The following is a 15,308-nucleotide window of genomic DNA, read 5'->3' as shown; positions in this document are numbered from 1 at the left end:
GCACCAACGAGTGAGCGGGGGGGGGCACGGGGGGGGCACGCGGGGGTCACTGGGGGTGGGGGGCACCTGGGGGGGTGGGGGGCCAGGGGGGGGCACCTGGGGGGTGGAGGGGGCTGGGGGGGGGGGCTGGTTTGGGGGGTCTTGGGGTTGTTTGGGGGGATGGGGATGGGGTTAGTGGGGGGGGGGGCATCGCTTTTTGGGGCCGGGGGGGGCAGTGGGGGGTCGCAATTTGGGGGGGGAAATTGGGGGGGGGCTGGGGCTGGGTATGGGGGGGTTCGGGGGTCTTGGGGGGTCTTCAGGGGCTTGGTATGGGATACTGGGGGCAAAAGAGGGGGGGTATGGGAGTATTGAGGGGGGGGGCACCGCTTTTTGGGGCTGGGGGGGTCACTGATGGGGGGCAAAACCTGGGGGGGGCTGGGGCTGGAATGGGGGGCTGGGGGGGGTCTTGGGGGGCTGGTATGGGGATACTGGGAGCAAAAGGGGGGCTGGGTATGGGGCTATGGGGGGTGGGGTGGGTATGGGACACAGAGGGGGGGTCCGGGGGGGTCACTGGGACCCCCCCCTCATTTTTCTGCCCCCCCCCCAGGTACATTTACCGCCTGTGCCCCTTCAAGCGCGTCTCCCAAAAACCCAAACACGGTGGCGCCGAAACCAACCTGGGGTGAGGACCCCCCCAAACCCCCGGGGGTGGGGTGAGGGGGGGTTGTGGCTGTGCCCCCCCCCCATTTAAAACACCCCCCCCCTTGTCCCCCCCCCCCGCAGGACCTGGGGCTCCTGGGCTGGCCCCGAGCACGACCGCTTCAGCGCCATGAAGTACGAGCACGGCACCGGCTGCTGGCAGGGCCCCAACCGCTCCACCACGGTGAGACCCCCCCCAAAAAAAAAAACCTGCATCCCCAAAATTCCCCGAACCTCCCCCCCAGTCCCCAAAACCCCCTGAACCTCCCCGAGTACCCAAAATTCCCCCAAACCCCCACCGTGTCCCCAAACCCCCCGAGTCCCCAAAACCCCGAGCCCCCCCTTGTGTCCCCAAAACCCCCCCCAAACCCCACCCTGTGTCCCTAACCCCCCCAAGTCCCAAACCCCCCCCAAGCCCCCCCTTGTGTCCCCAAAAGCCCCCCGAACCTCCCCCGAGTCCCAACCCCCCCTGAGCCCCCCCGTCCCTAACCCCCCCGAGTCCCCAAAACCCCCCCAACCCCCCCTCCGTGTCCCTAACCCCCCCCAAACCCCACCCCTGTCCCTAACCCCCCCCAAGTCCTCAAACCCCCCTCCGAGTCCCCAAAACCCCCCCAACCCCCCCCCCTTGTCCCTAACCCCCGCCCCAAACCCTCCCGTGTCCCTACCCCCCCCCCCAAAACCCCCCAAAACCCCCCCTCGGTGCCCCCAACCCCCCCCCATGTCCCCAAATTCCCCCCCCCGGGAAGGGGCATCCCCTTTCCCGAGGGGGTCTCCCCTTACAATGGGGGGTGTCCCCTTTCCCGGGGGGGTCTCCCCTTATCATGGGGGGGTCCCCTCCCCATGTGGGGGTCCCCTTATTGTGGGGGTGTCCCCTCCGCGTGGGGGGGTCCCCTTATCATGGGGGGGGTCCCCTTACTCCGGGGGCTGTCCCCTTTTACAGGGGGTGTCCCCTTATCGTGGGGGGGGTCCCCTTTCCCGGGGGGGTGTCCCCTCCCCATGGGGGTGTCCCCTTATTGTACGGGGGTCCCCTTTCCCGGGGGGTCTCCCCTTGTAATGGGGGTGTCCCTTTCCGGGGGGGTGTCCCCTTACCCCGGGGGTGTCCCCTTATCGTGGGGGGGGTCCCCTTTCCCGGGGGGGTGCCCCCTCCCCATGGGGGTGTCCCCTTATTGTGGGGGGGTCCCCTTTCCTGCGGGGGTGTCCCTTTCCCGGGGGGGCGTCCCCTTTCCCGGGGGGTCTCCCCTTGTAATGGGGGTGTCCCCTTATTGTGGGGGGGGTCCCCTTTCCTGGGGGGCGTCCGTCCTTTTCCCAGGGGGCTGTCCCCTCCCCGTGGGGGTCTCCCCTTACCCCGGGGGTGTCCCCGTTGTCCCCCCCCCCCCAGGTGAAGCTGTCGTGCGGGACGGAGACGGCGGTGACGGCCACGACGGAGCCGAGCCGCTGCGAGTACCTGATGGAGCTCAGCACCCCCGCAGCCTGCCGCCAGCCCCCCCCCCACGAGGAGCACGACGAGCTCTGACCCCCCGGTACTGCCCCGGGGGAGGGGCAATTAGGGGCTGGGGGGGCAAATAGGGCTTGGGGGGGGTAATTAGGGGCTGGGGGAGGTAATTAGGGGCTGGGGGAGGTAGTTAATGCACTAGGGAGGGAGAAATTAGTGCCCCTGGGGGTAATTGGTGCCTGGGGGGGGTAATTAGGAGCCGGGGGGGCAATTAGGGGCAAGGGGGGGGCAAATAGGGTCTGGGGGGGGTAATTAGGGGCAAGAGGGGGCAATTAATGGCAAGAGGGGGCAATTAGGGGCTGGGGGGGGGCAGTTAATGCACTGGGGAGGGAGAAATGAGTGCCCCTGGGGGTGGGGGAAATCAGTGCCCCTGGGGGCAATTGGTGCCTGGGGGGGGGTGTTTAGTGCCCTGGGGGGGTAGTTAATGCCCTGGGGGGGCAATTAATGGCAAGGGGGGCGCAATTAGTGTCTGGGGAAGCAATTAATGCCCTCGGGGGGGCAATTAGAGCTCTGGGAGGGCAACTGGTGCCCATGGGGGGCAATTGGTGTCTGGGGGGGGGCAATTAGTTCCTGGGGGGGCAATTCCCATCTCTACCCCCTTTTTGTTGCCCCCCTCAGTTTTTTTGGGGGGGTCTTTAGCACTTCTGACCTCATTTCCCCCCCCCCCCCCCCCCCAGGAGCTGTGCAGCCTTCACGGGACCGCGACCCCCCCAAGCCCCCCCCTCAAAACCCCCAATTTTTTTTTGGGGGGGGGGCTTGAGGGGGGTGGGGGGAGGGGGAGAACAACGCTGCCAACTGAGCCGGGGGGGCCGCGGGCAATAAAGAACGGTTCCTCCCCCCCCCCCGTGTCAGCGCCTCGTTGGGGTCCCCGGTTTTTTTTTTTGGGGGGGGCGTCATGACCCCAGACCCGTTGCGAACTACAACTCCCAGCAGCCCCTGGGGCCCAAGATGGCCGACCAGAGGGAGGAATGGCGGGGAACCACAACTCCCAGCAGCCCCTGGGGCCCAAAATGGCTGCCCGGAGGCGCGAGGCTGGCGGACTACAGCTCCCAGCATGCCGTGCGGCAGCGCATGCGCAGATCACCCCCCTCCCTTCCCTCACGACTCACCCCTGAGCCCCCCCCCCAGTACTGCTGGAGAAAGGCCAAAAACTTCCAAAATAAAATTTAAGAACAAAATAAAACGAGAACACAACCCCAAAGCTGCTGCGGTGCAGCAGGGCCGCGGCCAGGCGGGGACCCCTTGCTCCTCGTGCCCCAAAATGGGGGCTCCGAAGGGGGGAGGATCCCAAATGGGGGCACCCAAAATGGCGGCTCCAAAGTGGGACCCCCCCAAAAAATGAGGGCTCCCCAGTGAGGGGTCCCCAAAATGAGGGGTGCCTGAAGTGGGGGCTCCCAAATGGGGGCTCCCTACTGGTGCCACACAAACTGGGGGGCTCCAAAATGGGGGCCCCACAAAATGAAGGCTCCAAATCGGGTCTCCAAAGTGGGACTCCCAAAAAATGAGGGCTCCCAAGTGGGGGGGCTCCAAAATGGGGGCTCCCAAATGGGGCCACACAAACAGGGGGCTCCCAAATTGGGCCGCACAAATTGGGGGCTTCAAAAGGGGATCTCCAAAATGGGGGCACCAAAATGGGGCCCCACAAACTGGGAGCTCCAAAGTGGGGCCACACAAACTGGGGCTCCCAAATTGGGGCCGCACAAACTGGGGGCTCCCAAATGGCACCTCACAAACTGGGGGCTCCCAAATTGGGGCCGCTCAAACTGGGGGCTCCCCCCGCGGCCTCCCCAGCACCGCCGCCGAGGGAGGGCAAGGCCCCGCGGCCTCCTGCTGCCAGTCCCCGGCGGGCGCCGGTCATAGCTCGTCGCGGGCGGTGCTGTCGAGGGGGGACTGCAGCACGTCCGAGTTCTTGGCCTCGTTGCGCAGCTCCTGCTGCTCCTTCATCTTCTGGGACTTGGCGCGGTCCCAGTCCGTCTTGATCTTCTCGTCGTTCCACACCACCGAGGTCTCGGTGTCGCTGATGTAGCCGTCGTCCCCCGTGTAGTGCGTGGGGTAAACCAGGAGGGGCTCCACGGAGAAGGCCAGGAGGTTGCGGGAGGAGAAATGCTTCATGTAGGCAGCGCTGGGGGAACAGGGGGGAGAAAGAAAGGCAGTGGGTGGGGGGGTCGCCTCCAGGCCCTTCTTGGGGCACAGCAGCACCAGGGGACGCGAGGGGACACCAGGGGACGTGAGGGGACACGAGGGGGACACCAGGGGATGTGAGGGGACACCAGGGGATGCGGGGGGACACGAGGGGGACGCAAGGGGACGCGAGGGGGACACCAGGGGACACAAGGGGGACACCAGGGGGACACCAGGGGACACGAGGGGACACGAGGGGGACACCAGGGGACAAAGGACAGGCAGCGGGGGCTCTTTGAGGTTGCTGCCCTGCTGCTGGAGCGGAGCTGGGACAGGCAGGCTCAGGGTTGAAAGCAATTTAACTCAAAAAAAACGCCATTTGGGCAAAACGTTCTGCTTTCCCAGTTACACCACCCCGGTGAGCGTCAGGGACTGAATGTCGTGGGGGCAGAGGGACAAAGCCTTGCCTGGGCCTTTTGTAAGAGAAGCAAAAACTTCCAAAAAAAAAAAATAAAATAATAAAAAATATAAAAATATAAAAATATAAAAATAAATAAATAAAAAAAAAACACTTTCAGCTCTCATGGGGGAACAGACCCAGATTCCAGCCTCAGGTTCCGATCAGAACCAGCCACCAGCAGAAAAATGAGGGGAAAAATGCCACGACACCAATATCGACAGATTTGGACCCATTCCCCTGCAACGAGCTCTCACTCCCCTCAACGCCACGCAGCTCCCTCCACGCGTGAACCCCAAAACGCCGCTTATTCCCCCAAAAAACCCTCCCGCAGCGCGCAGCCCCCACTCACACGGGATGCTTGTTGAACATGACGGGCAGGAATTCGTCGACGGGCAGCATTTTGGAGAGGGGCTCGGCCGCCAGCAGCTTCTGCGCTCCCTGCAGCGAGATGACGTAGGCCAGGGTCCAGTAGGAATAATCGGCCTCCACCAGGTTCCGCACGCGCGGCACCGATTTTTCGGGGTGCTCCACCTGCATCCTCTTCCTCCCGATGTAGCTGCAGGGAACGGGGACAAAGGTGCTCAAAAAAAAAACCAAAAAAACACAAAATCTCCAAGTTCTGTTAAAGGCAGGCGCGCTGCCCTCCCCGCCGCCTTTTTTTTCTTGGATTGCCTCCAGAACGGGGTGAAAAACCCCAAAAAAAGCCTCGTTTGGGATTTTTGCAGCAAACTCGCTGCTGGGGTCGGCTCAGGTTTTTGGGTGCGGGTACTCACATCAGATCCCAATCCAAACCCTCCTCTTCCAAATCGTACATCAGGTTCATCAGGCGGCGCTTGAAGAAGATCTCGAAGCGCAGGTCGTCCTCAAACACCACCGACTTCTCCAGCCCCCTCTCCACGATCTGGAAATTTAGCAGAAAGTTGGTTTTTCTTAAAAAAAAAATAAAAATAAAAAAATAATAGGAAAAAAGAACACCAAGAACCCAACGCTGCCTGCCTGCCCCTCCTCTTCCTCGCAGATGCAGGCACAGCCGAGCTCTTTGCCCCCGAGGCTCTGGGGTGTCCGAAATTCCCCCCCCGAGCCCCCCCCCTCTCACCTCCTTCCAAATTTTGTAGTGGCTGAGGAAGCAGCCCAGCTCCCCCTTGGTGAGCGGCCGGCCGTGGTAGGGGTCCTTGTAGCCCGGCAGCATTTTGATGCCCAGTGCCTGCACCTCGCTGCTGTTCATGGCTCTGCAAAGCAGGAGGAGACACAGGGGGGGGGCAGCTGCAATGCACGGGACTTTCGCCCCCCCCAGCCACAATTTTTTGCCCCTCCCAAGCTTTACTCACTTCCCATCCACCGCCTCCACCACCTTGCACTCGATCTCCTGCTCGTACAAGGTCCGCAGCATGCGCTCCCGCCGGTCCGCCCGGCGCTTCAAATTGATCATAAATACCTGGGGGGGGGCACAGGGGGGACAGTGTGGTGACGTGGGGACCCCCGGCCACGGGGTGAGACCCCCCACCCCTCAGTGCCACCAGCTCACCTCGTCGAAGCCCATCTTGTCGGGGATTTTGGGGGGCACCGAGAGGTACTGGGAGGGCTCTGCCGGGGGGTTCTTCACTAGGGAAAAAAGCAACAAATTGGGAAAAAAGCAACAAATTGGGGAAAAAAAGCAACAAATTGGGGAAAAAAAGCAACAAATTGGGAAAAAAGCAACAAATTGGGGAAAAAAGCAACAAATTGGGGAAAAAAGCAACAAATTGGGGAAAAAGCAACAAATTGGGAAAAAAGCAACAAATTGACCCCGTTTGTGCTCCCCGTTTTTATTTTTGGGCACCGACACCACCTGGGGGGGGGGGATCTCTGCCACGGGGGGCAGCTCCTGCATGAGCTCTGCAGCCCCCGACCCCTCGTTAAATAAGGGGGGGGTTTGAGGAGGATCCTCTTGGAGCCCAGCTCCCAAAAATTGCCGAAATTTTCCTTCTGCAAAAGAAGGCGAGCGCGAACCCGCAGACGGCCAAAAAAAACCGGGGCTGAGCCTCGGCCGCCGCAGGCTGGCACCCACCGAGGTCTCTGCCACCCCTCCCAAAAATTTTGGCGGTGGAAGAGGGGGATCTTTGTGCAGCTCAGCCTCGTTTTTTCCAAAACCGGCGCGGATTTTGCCCTCCTAAAAGGAATCTTTGTGCCCGCCAGCCCCAACAAAGGCGCTCTGTGAGCATGGGGCGGGGGGGACGGGGGGAGAGGGGCTCCGAAAAGACACCGGGGGGGGGGACGGGGATGGGTGAGAGCCCCCCAGCCCCTGCAGGAGGCTCCGAGCCTCTGTTTTTGGCAAAACCTCCCCCTCCGAGCCCTGTCCTGGGGTCTCGAAGCACGAAGTTGAACCCAAAACATGTTGTGTGCCCCCCCCCCTGGACCCCCCCGGCACCCACCCATGATCTCCAGCTGCACGTGCAGGAAGCTCTCCGCCTCGTCCCGCAGGGTGCTGTGCGACCGCAGCGGCACCGGCAGGAAGCCGTACACGTCCTTGTTGCAGACGAACATCTGGACTTCTGGAAAAAAAAAAGGCAGAAAGGAAATAAAATATAAAATAAAATAAAAATAAAATAAAATAAAATAAAATAAAATAAAATAAAATAAAATTATAAAATAAAATAATAAAATAAATAAAATATAAAATCAAATAAAAATAAAAATCAAATAAAATATAAAATAAAACGTAAAATAAAAATAAAATAAAATAAAATAAAATAAAATAAAATAAAATAAAATAAAATAAAAAATAAAATATAAAATAATAAAAAATAAAATAAAAAATATCAAATCAAATCAATTAAAATATAAAATAAAATAAAAATAAAAATTAGAATCATAGAATCACAGAATATCCTGAGTTGGAAGGGACCCTTAAGGATCATCAAGTCCAACTCTTGACACCGCACAGGTCTACCCAAAAGTTCAGACCAATTAAATTAAACTAAAGTTCAATTTAAATTAAATTAAAGTTCAAATTAAATTAAAGTTCAGACCAATTAAATTAAATTAAAATAAAATAATAAAAAATAAAATAAATAAAATAATAAAATAAAATAAAATAAAATAAAATAAAATAAAATAAAATAAAATAAAATAAAATAAAATAAAATAAAATAAAATAAAATAAAATAAAATAAAATAAAATAAAATAAAATAAAATAAAATAAAATAAAATAAAATAAAAATAAATTTCAAGGATGCCACCCTGCGGATCCACCCCGCAGCGAGGCCCGGGGGGGGGTGGGTGTGGGGGGGGGGCACGGCTCACCTGCCTGCCTGCAGGAGAAGGCGAAGACGATGATATCGTCGAAGGCCCAGGTGTAGTCGGGGTGGGGGGGGTAGAAGGCGAGCCCCCGCGCCGCCTCCTTGCGCAGGTCGAGCAGGAAGGTGGAGTGCACCATGGGCACCGCGAAGCAGCCGCGGCGCTCGCGCTTGCGGATGGGGAGGTAGGCGGGGGTGCGCTTGTAGTAACCCTGGGGGGGGGGGGAAGGAGCCGTGAGTGGGTGACCCCGCAGCGCCCTGCGCCCCCAAGGAGCCCCAGGATCCGGGGATGGGTGTCCCCAAATCCAGCACCCTGCACCCCAATAGAGGGGAGCCCCAGGATCCGGGGATGGGTGACCCCAAATCCATCGCCCTGCACCCCAATAGAGGGGAACCCCAGGATCTGGGGATGGGTGTCCCCAAATCCAGCACCCTGCACCCCGATAGAGGGGAGCCCCAGGATCTAGGGATGGGTGTCCCCAAATCCACCCGAGTGCCCCCGCATTGCCACGCACCCCAATGGAGCCCCAGGATCCGGGGATGGGTGTCCCCAAATCCAGCACCCTGCGCCCCCAGGGAGCCCCAGGATCCAGGGATGGGTGTCCCCAAAAACCAGCACCCTGCGCCCCAATAGTGGGAAGCCCCAGGATCTGGGGATGGGTGTCCCCAAATCCAGCACCCTGCGCCCCAATAGTGGGGAGCCCCAGGATCCACACACAGGTGGCCCCCAATCCATCGCCCTACACCCCAATGAAGGGGAACCCCAATACCCACACATGGGTGTCCCCACATCCATCACCCTGCACCCCAACAAAGCCCAGGACCCACACACAGGTGCCCCCCCATCACCCTGCACCCTGATGGAGCCCCAAGTTCCATGAGTGGGTGTCCCCAAATCCAGCACCCTGCACCCCAATGATGGGGAGCCCCAAAACCTGCACACAGGTGCCCCCCCCATCACCCTGCACCCCAACGGGATCTCAGCATCCAGAGCACACAACCAGACCCCAAACCCCGCACCCACGTCCCCAACCCCCCAGAAGGGCAGGGAGGGGGAGGAAGACGCCCCCCCAAAAAGGGAGCAGGGGCCCCCGGCTCCCACCTGGGCCGTCATCCCGCACCAGAAGTTGGAGTAGGCGGCGCGCGAGTCCAGCATGGGGGCCACCACCGTCTTGTTCTCCGCCATCAGCAGCCCCAGCGTGTCGGGGTTCGTCAGGACGTTGTCCGCGTCCACGAACTGCAAATTGGGAAGTTTGGCCCCGAAATTGGGGAATTCGGCCCCGAAATTGGGGAAATTTGACCCAAAACTGGGGAATTCGGCCCCAAATTCACCCCCCCCAAACACCAATTCAGCCCCAAATTGGGGAATTCAGCCCGAAAACTTGGGTTCTTTGGCCCTAAAATGGGGGAATTCGGCCCCAAATTCACACCCCAAACACCAATTCAGCCCCAAATTGGGGAATTCAGCCCCAAAACTGGGGAATTCAGCCCCAAAACTGGGGTACTTCAGCCCCAAATTCACCCCCCAATCACCAGCAGGTAATTCGGCCCCAAATTGGTTAATTCAGCCCCAAAATCGGGCAATTCGGCCCCAAAACTGTATCGTTTGGGCCTCAAATTGGGTAGTTCGGCCCCCAAATTTACCCCCCCCCCAATGTAATTCAGCCCCAAACTGGGTAATTCAGCCCCAAATCACACGGTTCGGCCCCAAACTGGGTAATTCAGCCCCAAATTGGGCAATTCAGCCCCAAATCGCGCGGTTCGGCCCCAAACTGGGTAATTCAGCCCCAAATTGGGCAATTAAGCCCCAAATTGCGCGGTTCGGCCCCAAACTGGGTAATTCAGCCCCAAGTTGGGCAGTTCGGTCCCAAACTGGGTAATTCAGCCCCAAATCGGGCAGTTCGGCCCCAAACTGGGTAATTCAGCCCCAAATCAGGTAATTCAGCCCCAAATTACGGGGTTCGGCCCCAAACTGGGTAATTCAGCCCCAAATTGGGCGGTTCAGCCCCAAATCACGTGGTTCGGCCCCAAATTGGGGCGGTTTGCCCCCAAAATCCCCCTCACCAGCAGGTAGTCGGCCCACATGTCGCGGGCAGCCTCCAGGGCCGCCTGGCGCAGCTTCATCACGTGCTCGTAGCGGGAGCTGGACCAGTGCTTGGGGCCCTCCTCATCGGGGTACGAGCTGGGGGGGGGCACGGGAGGAGGGGGGGGGGACACGGTCAGGATGGACCCCCCCACGGGGGGAGGGCTCGGCCCCCAAAATGGGGGTGCTGTGAGGGGCCCAGGAACTAAAGGTGTCCCCCCCCCAGCATACAGAACCTCTGGAGACGCCCCCCCCAAAACAAAAAAAATCCAGGGGGGGGCTCCCCTGAAGCCATGAAACCACAAGCCCCCCCCCCACCTGAGACCAAAAACCTACAGGGACCCCCCAAAAAAAACAGAACCCACAGACCCTACCCCCCCAAAACCAAGAACCCCCAGGGACCACCCCCAGTATCCAGAACCCACAGACCCCCCCCCAATCCAAGAACCCCCAGGGACCCCCCCAATACCCAGCCCTCCCCCCCAAACCCACAGAAGCCTCCCCCAAGACCCCAGACCCGCAGGGACCCCCCCCAACCAATAACCCCCCCCCATGACACCCCCAACCCCCAAGGCCTCTCAATACCCAACCCCCCCCCCCCCCCCCCAAAAAAAAGGGGGGGGGGCACCAACCCCCTAAGATTTCGGGGTCCTCCCCATCCAACCCCCCCAGCTCCCAGCAGGGGGGCTCCCACTCTCTGCCCCCCTACAAAACTCCACAACCGCATCTCGGGGGCTGTTCCTTCCCCCCCCACAGCCCCCAAAAAAACCTGCCCCCCCCCTCAAAGACCCCCCCATCTCACCGGGGCTCCTCCAGCGGCCTCCACTCCACGCGGTGGTAGAAGCCCTGCACCCGCATCAGCCACTCGCGCAGCAGCGCCGTGGTGTTGTCCACGCTGTGGTCCACGGCCACCCTGCCACGACAGCCCCCCCCCTTAAGAATTGGGACCCCCCCCAAAAAAAAAAATCGGTGAGACCCCCCCACAACTCCCCATCCCGGTCCCATGTTAATTGGAGCCCCCCTTGTGTTAACTGGGGAGCTGATGGGATGCCCCCAGTGGGCCACCCTGCCAGGACAGCCCCCCCCCCGTTAGAACTGGGACCCCCCCCAAAAAAAAAAAAAAATAGATAGGACCCCCCCACACCTCCCCCACTTATAGGGCCCCCACACACACTTAGAGGACCCCCCCCTCCCACTCATAGGGCCCCTCCCTCACTTATAGGCCCCCCACACACACACTCATGACCCCCCCACTCATAGGGCCCCCCTCTCCACACTTACAGCCCCCACACACACACTTAGAGGCCCCCCCCCACTCATAGGGCTCCCCTCCCCTCACTTACAGCCCCCCCTCACATACTCATGAGGCCCCCCCCACACACTTAGAGGCCCCCCCCCTCACACTCATAGCCCCCCCCCACACTTACAGGGCCCCCCCTCCCACTTATAGCCCCCCCCCCAGTCATATCGCCCCCTCCTCCACACTTACAGCCCCCCCTCACTTATAGGGCCCCCCACACTCACTCACAGCCCCCCACACACACACTTACAGCCCTCCCCTCACTCATAGACCGCCCCCCCTCACTTATATGCCCCCACACACTCATAGGGCCCCCCCTTCACTTACAGCCCCCCTACACACACTCATAGCCCCACCCCCTCACTTATAGGGCCCCTACACACACTTATAGCCCCCACACACACCTAGAGGACCCCCCCACACTCATAGGGCCCCCCCTCACTTATAGGCCCCCACACACACTTAGAGGTCCCCCCTCCACACTTACAGCCCCCACCTCACTTATAGGGCCCCCACACACACTTAGAGGACCCCACCCTACTCATAGGACCCCCCCTCCACACTTACAGCCCCCCCACACACACTTATAGCCCCCCCCTCACACTTACAGCCCCCCCCCCACTTATAGGGCCCCCACACACACTCATAGCCCCCCCCTCACTTATAGGCCTCCCCTCTCCACATTTACAGCCCCCCCTCCCACACTCATAGGGCCCCCCCCTCCCCACACTTACAGCCCCCTCCTCACTTATAGGGCCCCCACACACACTTATAGCCCCCCTCCCTCTACTAATAGGGCCCCCCTCCCTCTACTAATAGGGCCCCCCCCCACCCCTCCCACTCATACCCCCCCCTTAAAAAAAACACCCCCCCCCCCCACCATAGCGCGGTCCTGTCGCGGGGGTGCCGCAGCCTCTCGATGGCCCCCAGCGTTGCGGGGAGGGCGTGGGCCGCGTTCCGGGCCAGCAGCGCCACGACCACGCGGGGGGGGCGCAGCGGCGACTCGGGCCTCCAGCGCTCCTCGGGAAAATAGCAGCCCCCCCCCGCCGCCAGCAGCACCACCACCGCCGGCAGCAGCCACAGCCCCGCCGCCATGCCGCCGGGGGGGCCGGGCCTCCAAAAAAAACCTCCCCCCCCCCGAGGGGAGGAGGAGGAGGAGGGGGAGGCCCGGCCTCGCCCCGGGGGGAGGAGGAAGAGGAGGAGGAAGGAGGCGGGGGGGGGGGGGCAGGAACAGCCCCACGAACCCACTGGGGGGGGCTGATCGCCGTGGGGGGGGTTCGGGGGGGGGGGGGGGGGCGAGGCCCGGCCTCGCCCGGGGGGAGGAAGAAGAGGAGGAGGAGGAGGAAGGAGGGGGGGGGGGGGGCGAAGGCACAGCCCCACGAACCCACGGGGGGGGCTGATCGCTGTGAGGGGGGGTCCGTGGGGGGGGGGTCGAGGCCCGGCCTCGCCCGGGGGGAGGAAGAAGAGGAGGAGGAGGAGGAGGAGGAAGAGGAGGAGGAAAGAGGGAGGGGGGGGGCGAAGGCACAGCCCCACGAACCCACGGGGGGGGCTGATCGCCAGGGGGGGGGTCGAGGCCTGGACTCCCCGAGGGGGGGGGAATGAGGAGGAGGAGGAGAAGAGGAAGAAGAGGAAGAGGAGGAGGAGGAGGAGGAGGAGGAGGAGGAGGAGGAAGGATGGGGGGGGGGCGGTCACAGCCCGGCCCCACGCACCCACGGGGGGGGGGGTCTGGTCGCCGGGGGGGGGTCGAGGCCTGGACTCCCCGAGGGGGGGGGAATGAGGAGAAGAGGAAGAAGAGGAAGAAGAGGAAGAGGAGGAGGAGGAGGAGGAGGAGGAGGAGGAAGGGGGGGGAGGAAGGCCAGTAGTAGTCACAGCCCTTTGGGGGACATGATAGGTGCGGGAGGGGGCGTGGGGGGCTTTGGGGGGGGCTTTGAGGGGGCTTTGGGGGATGTGACAGGCAGGGGGGTGCTTTTGGGGGGGGGGGGGTTCTGGGGGCACTTGAAGCCCTTCTCCCTCCATTCCCCCCCCCCCCAATTTTTTACTCCCAGTTTCCCCCCCCCAAACCAGCGCTGTGGAGGCCAGCCTCGCTCCCCCCCCCCGGATTTTAAATTAATTAAAATTTAATTTAATTAAAATTTAATTTAATTTTAATTAATTTCTTAATTTGATTTTTTTTTTTGCCTTGCAGCAGCAGCTCCCCCGTGATCCCCCCCCCCCCCCCCCCCCCCCAGGGACCAGAAAAACTTTGGGAAGGGGGGGGGGGGGACAGGACGAGCACAGCCCTGCCCTGGCGTCACCCTCAGAAAATGAGGATTTTGGATTTTTCTCCCCATTTCCATCCCGGGGGGGGGGGGGGGAGGGGGAGCGTCCTGGGGCAGCCTGCAAACATCTGGAAAAGAAATTTGGGTGGACAAAGCCGGGAAGCTCCGGGTGAAAGCTGGGAACCAGAGCGAGGGGGGGGGAAGGCCTCGAGCCGGGGGGGGGGGCAGTCTGTCTGTCCGTCTGTCCGTCCGTCCAGCTCAAAACCCTAAATTTGGGGCTGGCATCGTCCCGGCAGCACCCCCCCAAAAATCTGCTCTTCTCCGACATCTCCCTTGCTTAAATTTTGGATACGTGCAAAATGTTTTTATCTACTTAACTAAAGAAGCCAAAAATCTCGTTATTTTACTTAAAAAGCATCACCTCAAGCTCTTTTCCCAGCTGCTTCACAAACACCCTACATCCAGATTTTATTAATAAAAATAACATAAAATAAGAGTGGTTTGCCTAAAACCTAAAATAACACAAAAAACAAAAACATTTGGAGTCTGGTGTCGCGATAAATAAATCGATAAAATCAAACAAATCGATAAAACCCAAAGCAACCGATTTGTTTTTAGGACGCTTCCAGTTAGTTTAAAAATCTCACCGAGATTTAAAATTTCACTGTGCTGTGAAATCTAGCAGGAATTATACTCAATTTACTGAATAAAATTAATAACTTTCTTATAAAAGAATTCACTGAAAAATAAATAAATAAATTACTGAATAAGTTTCTTTTTCTGTTCTTTTAGGAATAACCCCAAAAGTGCTCCCGGGTGCCCCCGGTCCCAAAATCACCTCCGGGAGCTGCTGCAGGCGGTGACGCAGCGAGCGAGGGGGGGGGAAAGGAGACAGAAAAAGGCAAAAAATCAACAAAAAGCCGAATGTTCTGGGAAGCAGCCGGAGGACGGGCACGGCCGTGGCGTGGAACAGAAAAGGGAGAAAAATCCAAATCAGCCACTCCTGGGCAAAATGCCTGCGGGCAGCTCACGCTCGGGGGAAAATCGTCCTGAAAACCACGTCTGGGGGGGCTGGGGGGGTTGGAATCACACAAAAATACGGAGAATCCGCGCGGTGAAGCTGCGTCATTCAGCGGGGAAAAAAAAAGACACCTGGAACAGAAATGTGGCCAAATAAACCCAAGGAAAGGGGAAAAAAAAGAAGGAAAAGAGGGGAAAGGGGGGAAAGGGGGGGGAAGGAATCGGGACCCGGCAGCCCCCACACCCAGCCAAGGGCTGCAGCCACGGGTGGGAGCCCTGAGTCATAATTTTGGGTAGAAATGTGGGAATTTCAGCTGGGAAACAAAAAGCCGCCCTTGGAAACGTCTCTTTTTTAGCGTCGGTTGGGATTGTTTAGACGAGCGCTTCGGGAGGAATGGGTTCCACTCCACGCCAGCCTCGCCTCCAGAAGGTGCAGGGCAGGGGCTGAGCCCCCCCCCCCCCCAAAAAAAAAAAATAAACCCAGAGCGCAGGAAGGGCCCGGCTCAGGTCAACGCAGCGGCTTCCCGGCCTCAACAGCACAAAAAAAAAAGGACAAAAAAGCAGCCCCCACCCGTGGGGGTCCCAGCTTGTGCTCCTGGGGGTGAACCAACCCAAAAAAA

The 15,308-nt window shown here is 59.6% G+C and overlaps 1 protein-coding gene and 1 long non-coding RNA gene across 2 annotated transcripts; one reads left to right on the top strand and one right to left on the bottom strand.

The window, feature by feature from the left end:
* LOC137846435 (uncharacterized) lies at positions 1-2,215 on the top strand. Its single transcript, XR_011090484.1, has 4 exons — positions 1-10; positions 587-661; positions 763-862; positions 2,057-2,215. It is a non-coding gene; the product is annotated as an uncharacterized lncRNA (long non-coding RNA).
* Positions 2,216-3,322: 1,107 nt separating this feature from the next.
* COLGALT1 (collagen beta(1-O)galactosyltransferase 1) lies at positions 3,323-12,551 on the bottom strand. The gene is made up of 12 exons (XM_068664376.1): positions 12,291-12,551; positions 10,913-11,023; positions 10,092-10,209; positions 9,130-9,264; positions 8,035-8,239; positions 7,163-7,282; positions 6,277-6,353; positions 6,080-6,186; positions 5,848-5,980; positions 5,525-5,652; positions 5,101-5,307; positions 3,323-4,292 (listed from the first exon to the last, which is right to left on the bottom strand). Exons 1-12 carry the CDS (start codon positions 12,503-12,505, stop codon positions 4,025-4,027), a joined length of 1,824 nt encoding a protein of 607 aa, XP_068520477.1. The 5' UTR covers positions 12,506-12,551; the 3' UTR covers positions 3,323-4,024.
* Between the last annotated feature and the right edge of the window lie 2,757 nt (positions 12,552-15,308).

This window comes from Anas acuta, chromosome 32 (assembly GCF_963932015.1).
Source record: "Anas acuta chromosome 32, bAnaAcu1.1, whole genome shotgun sequence".
In the NCBI taxonomy this organism is placed as follows: Eukaryota; Metazoa; Chordata; class Aves; order Anseriformes; family Anatidae; genus Anas; species Anas acuta.
This window is presented reverse-complemented; position numbering and strand designations above follow the sequence as displayed.

Coding starts and splice junctions, on each gene's coding strand:
- COLGALT1 (XM_068664376.1), bottom strand. CDS start 12,505: ATGGCGGCGGGGCTGTGGCTGCTGCCGGCGGTGGTGGTGCTGCTGGCG. Junction 11,024..12,290: donor CGCGACAGGACCGCGCTATG/GTGGGGGGGGGG, acceptor CTGTCGTGGCAG/GGTGGCCGTGGACCACAGCG. Junction 6,187..6,276: donor ACAAGATGGGCTTCGACGAG/GTGAGCTGGTGG, acceptor GCCCCCCCCCAG/GTATTTATGATCAATTTGAA.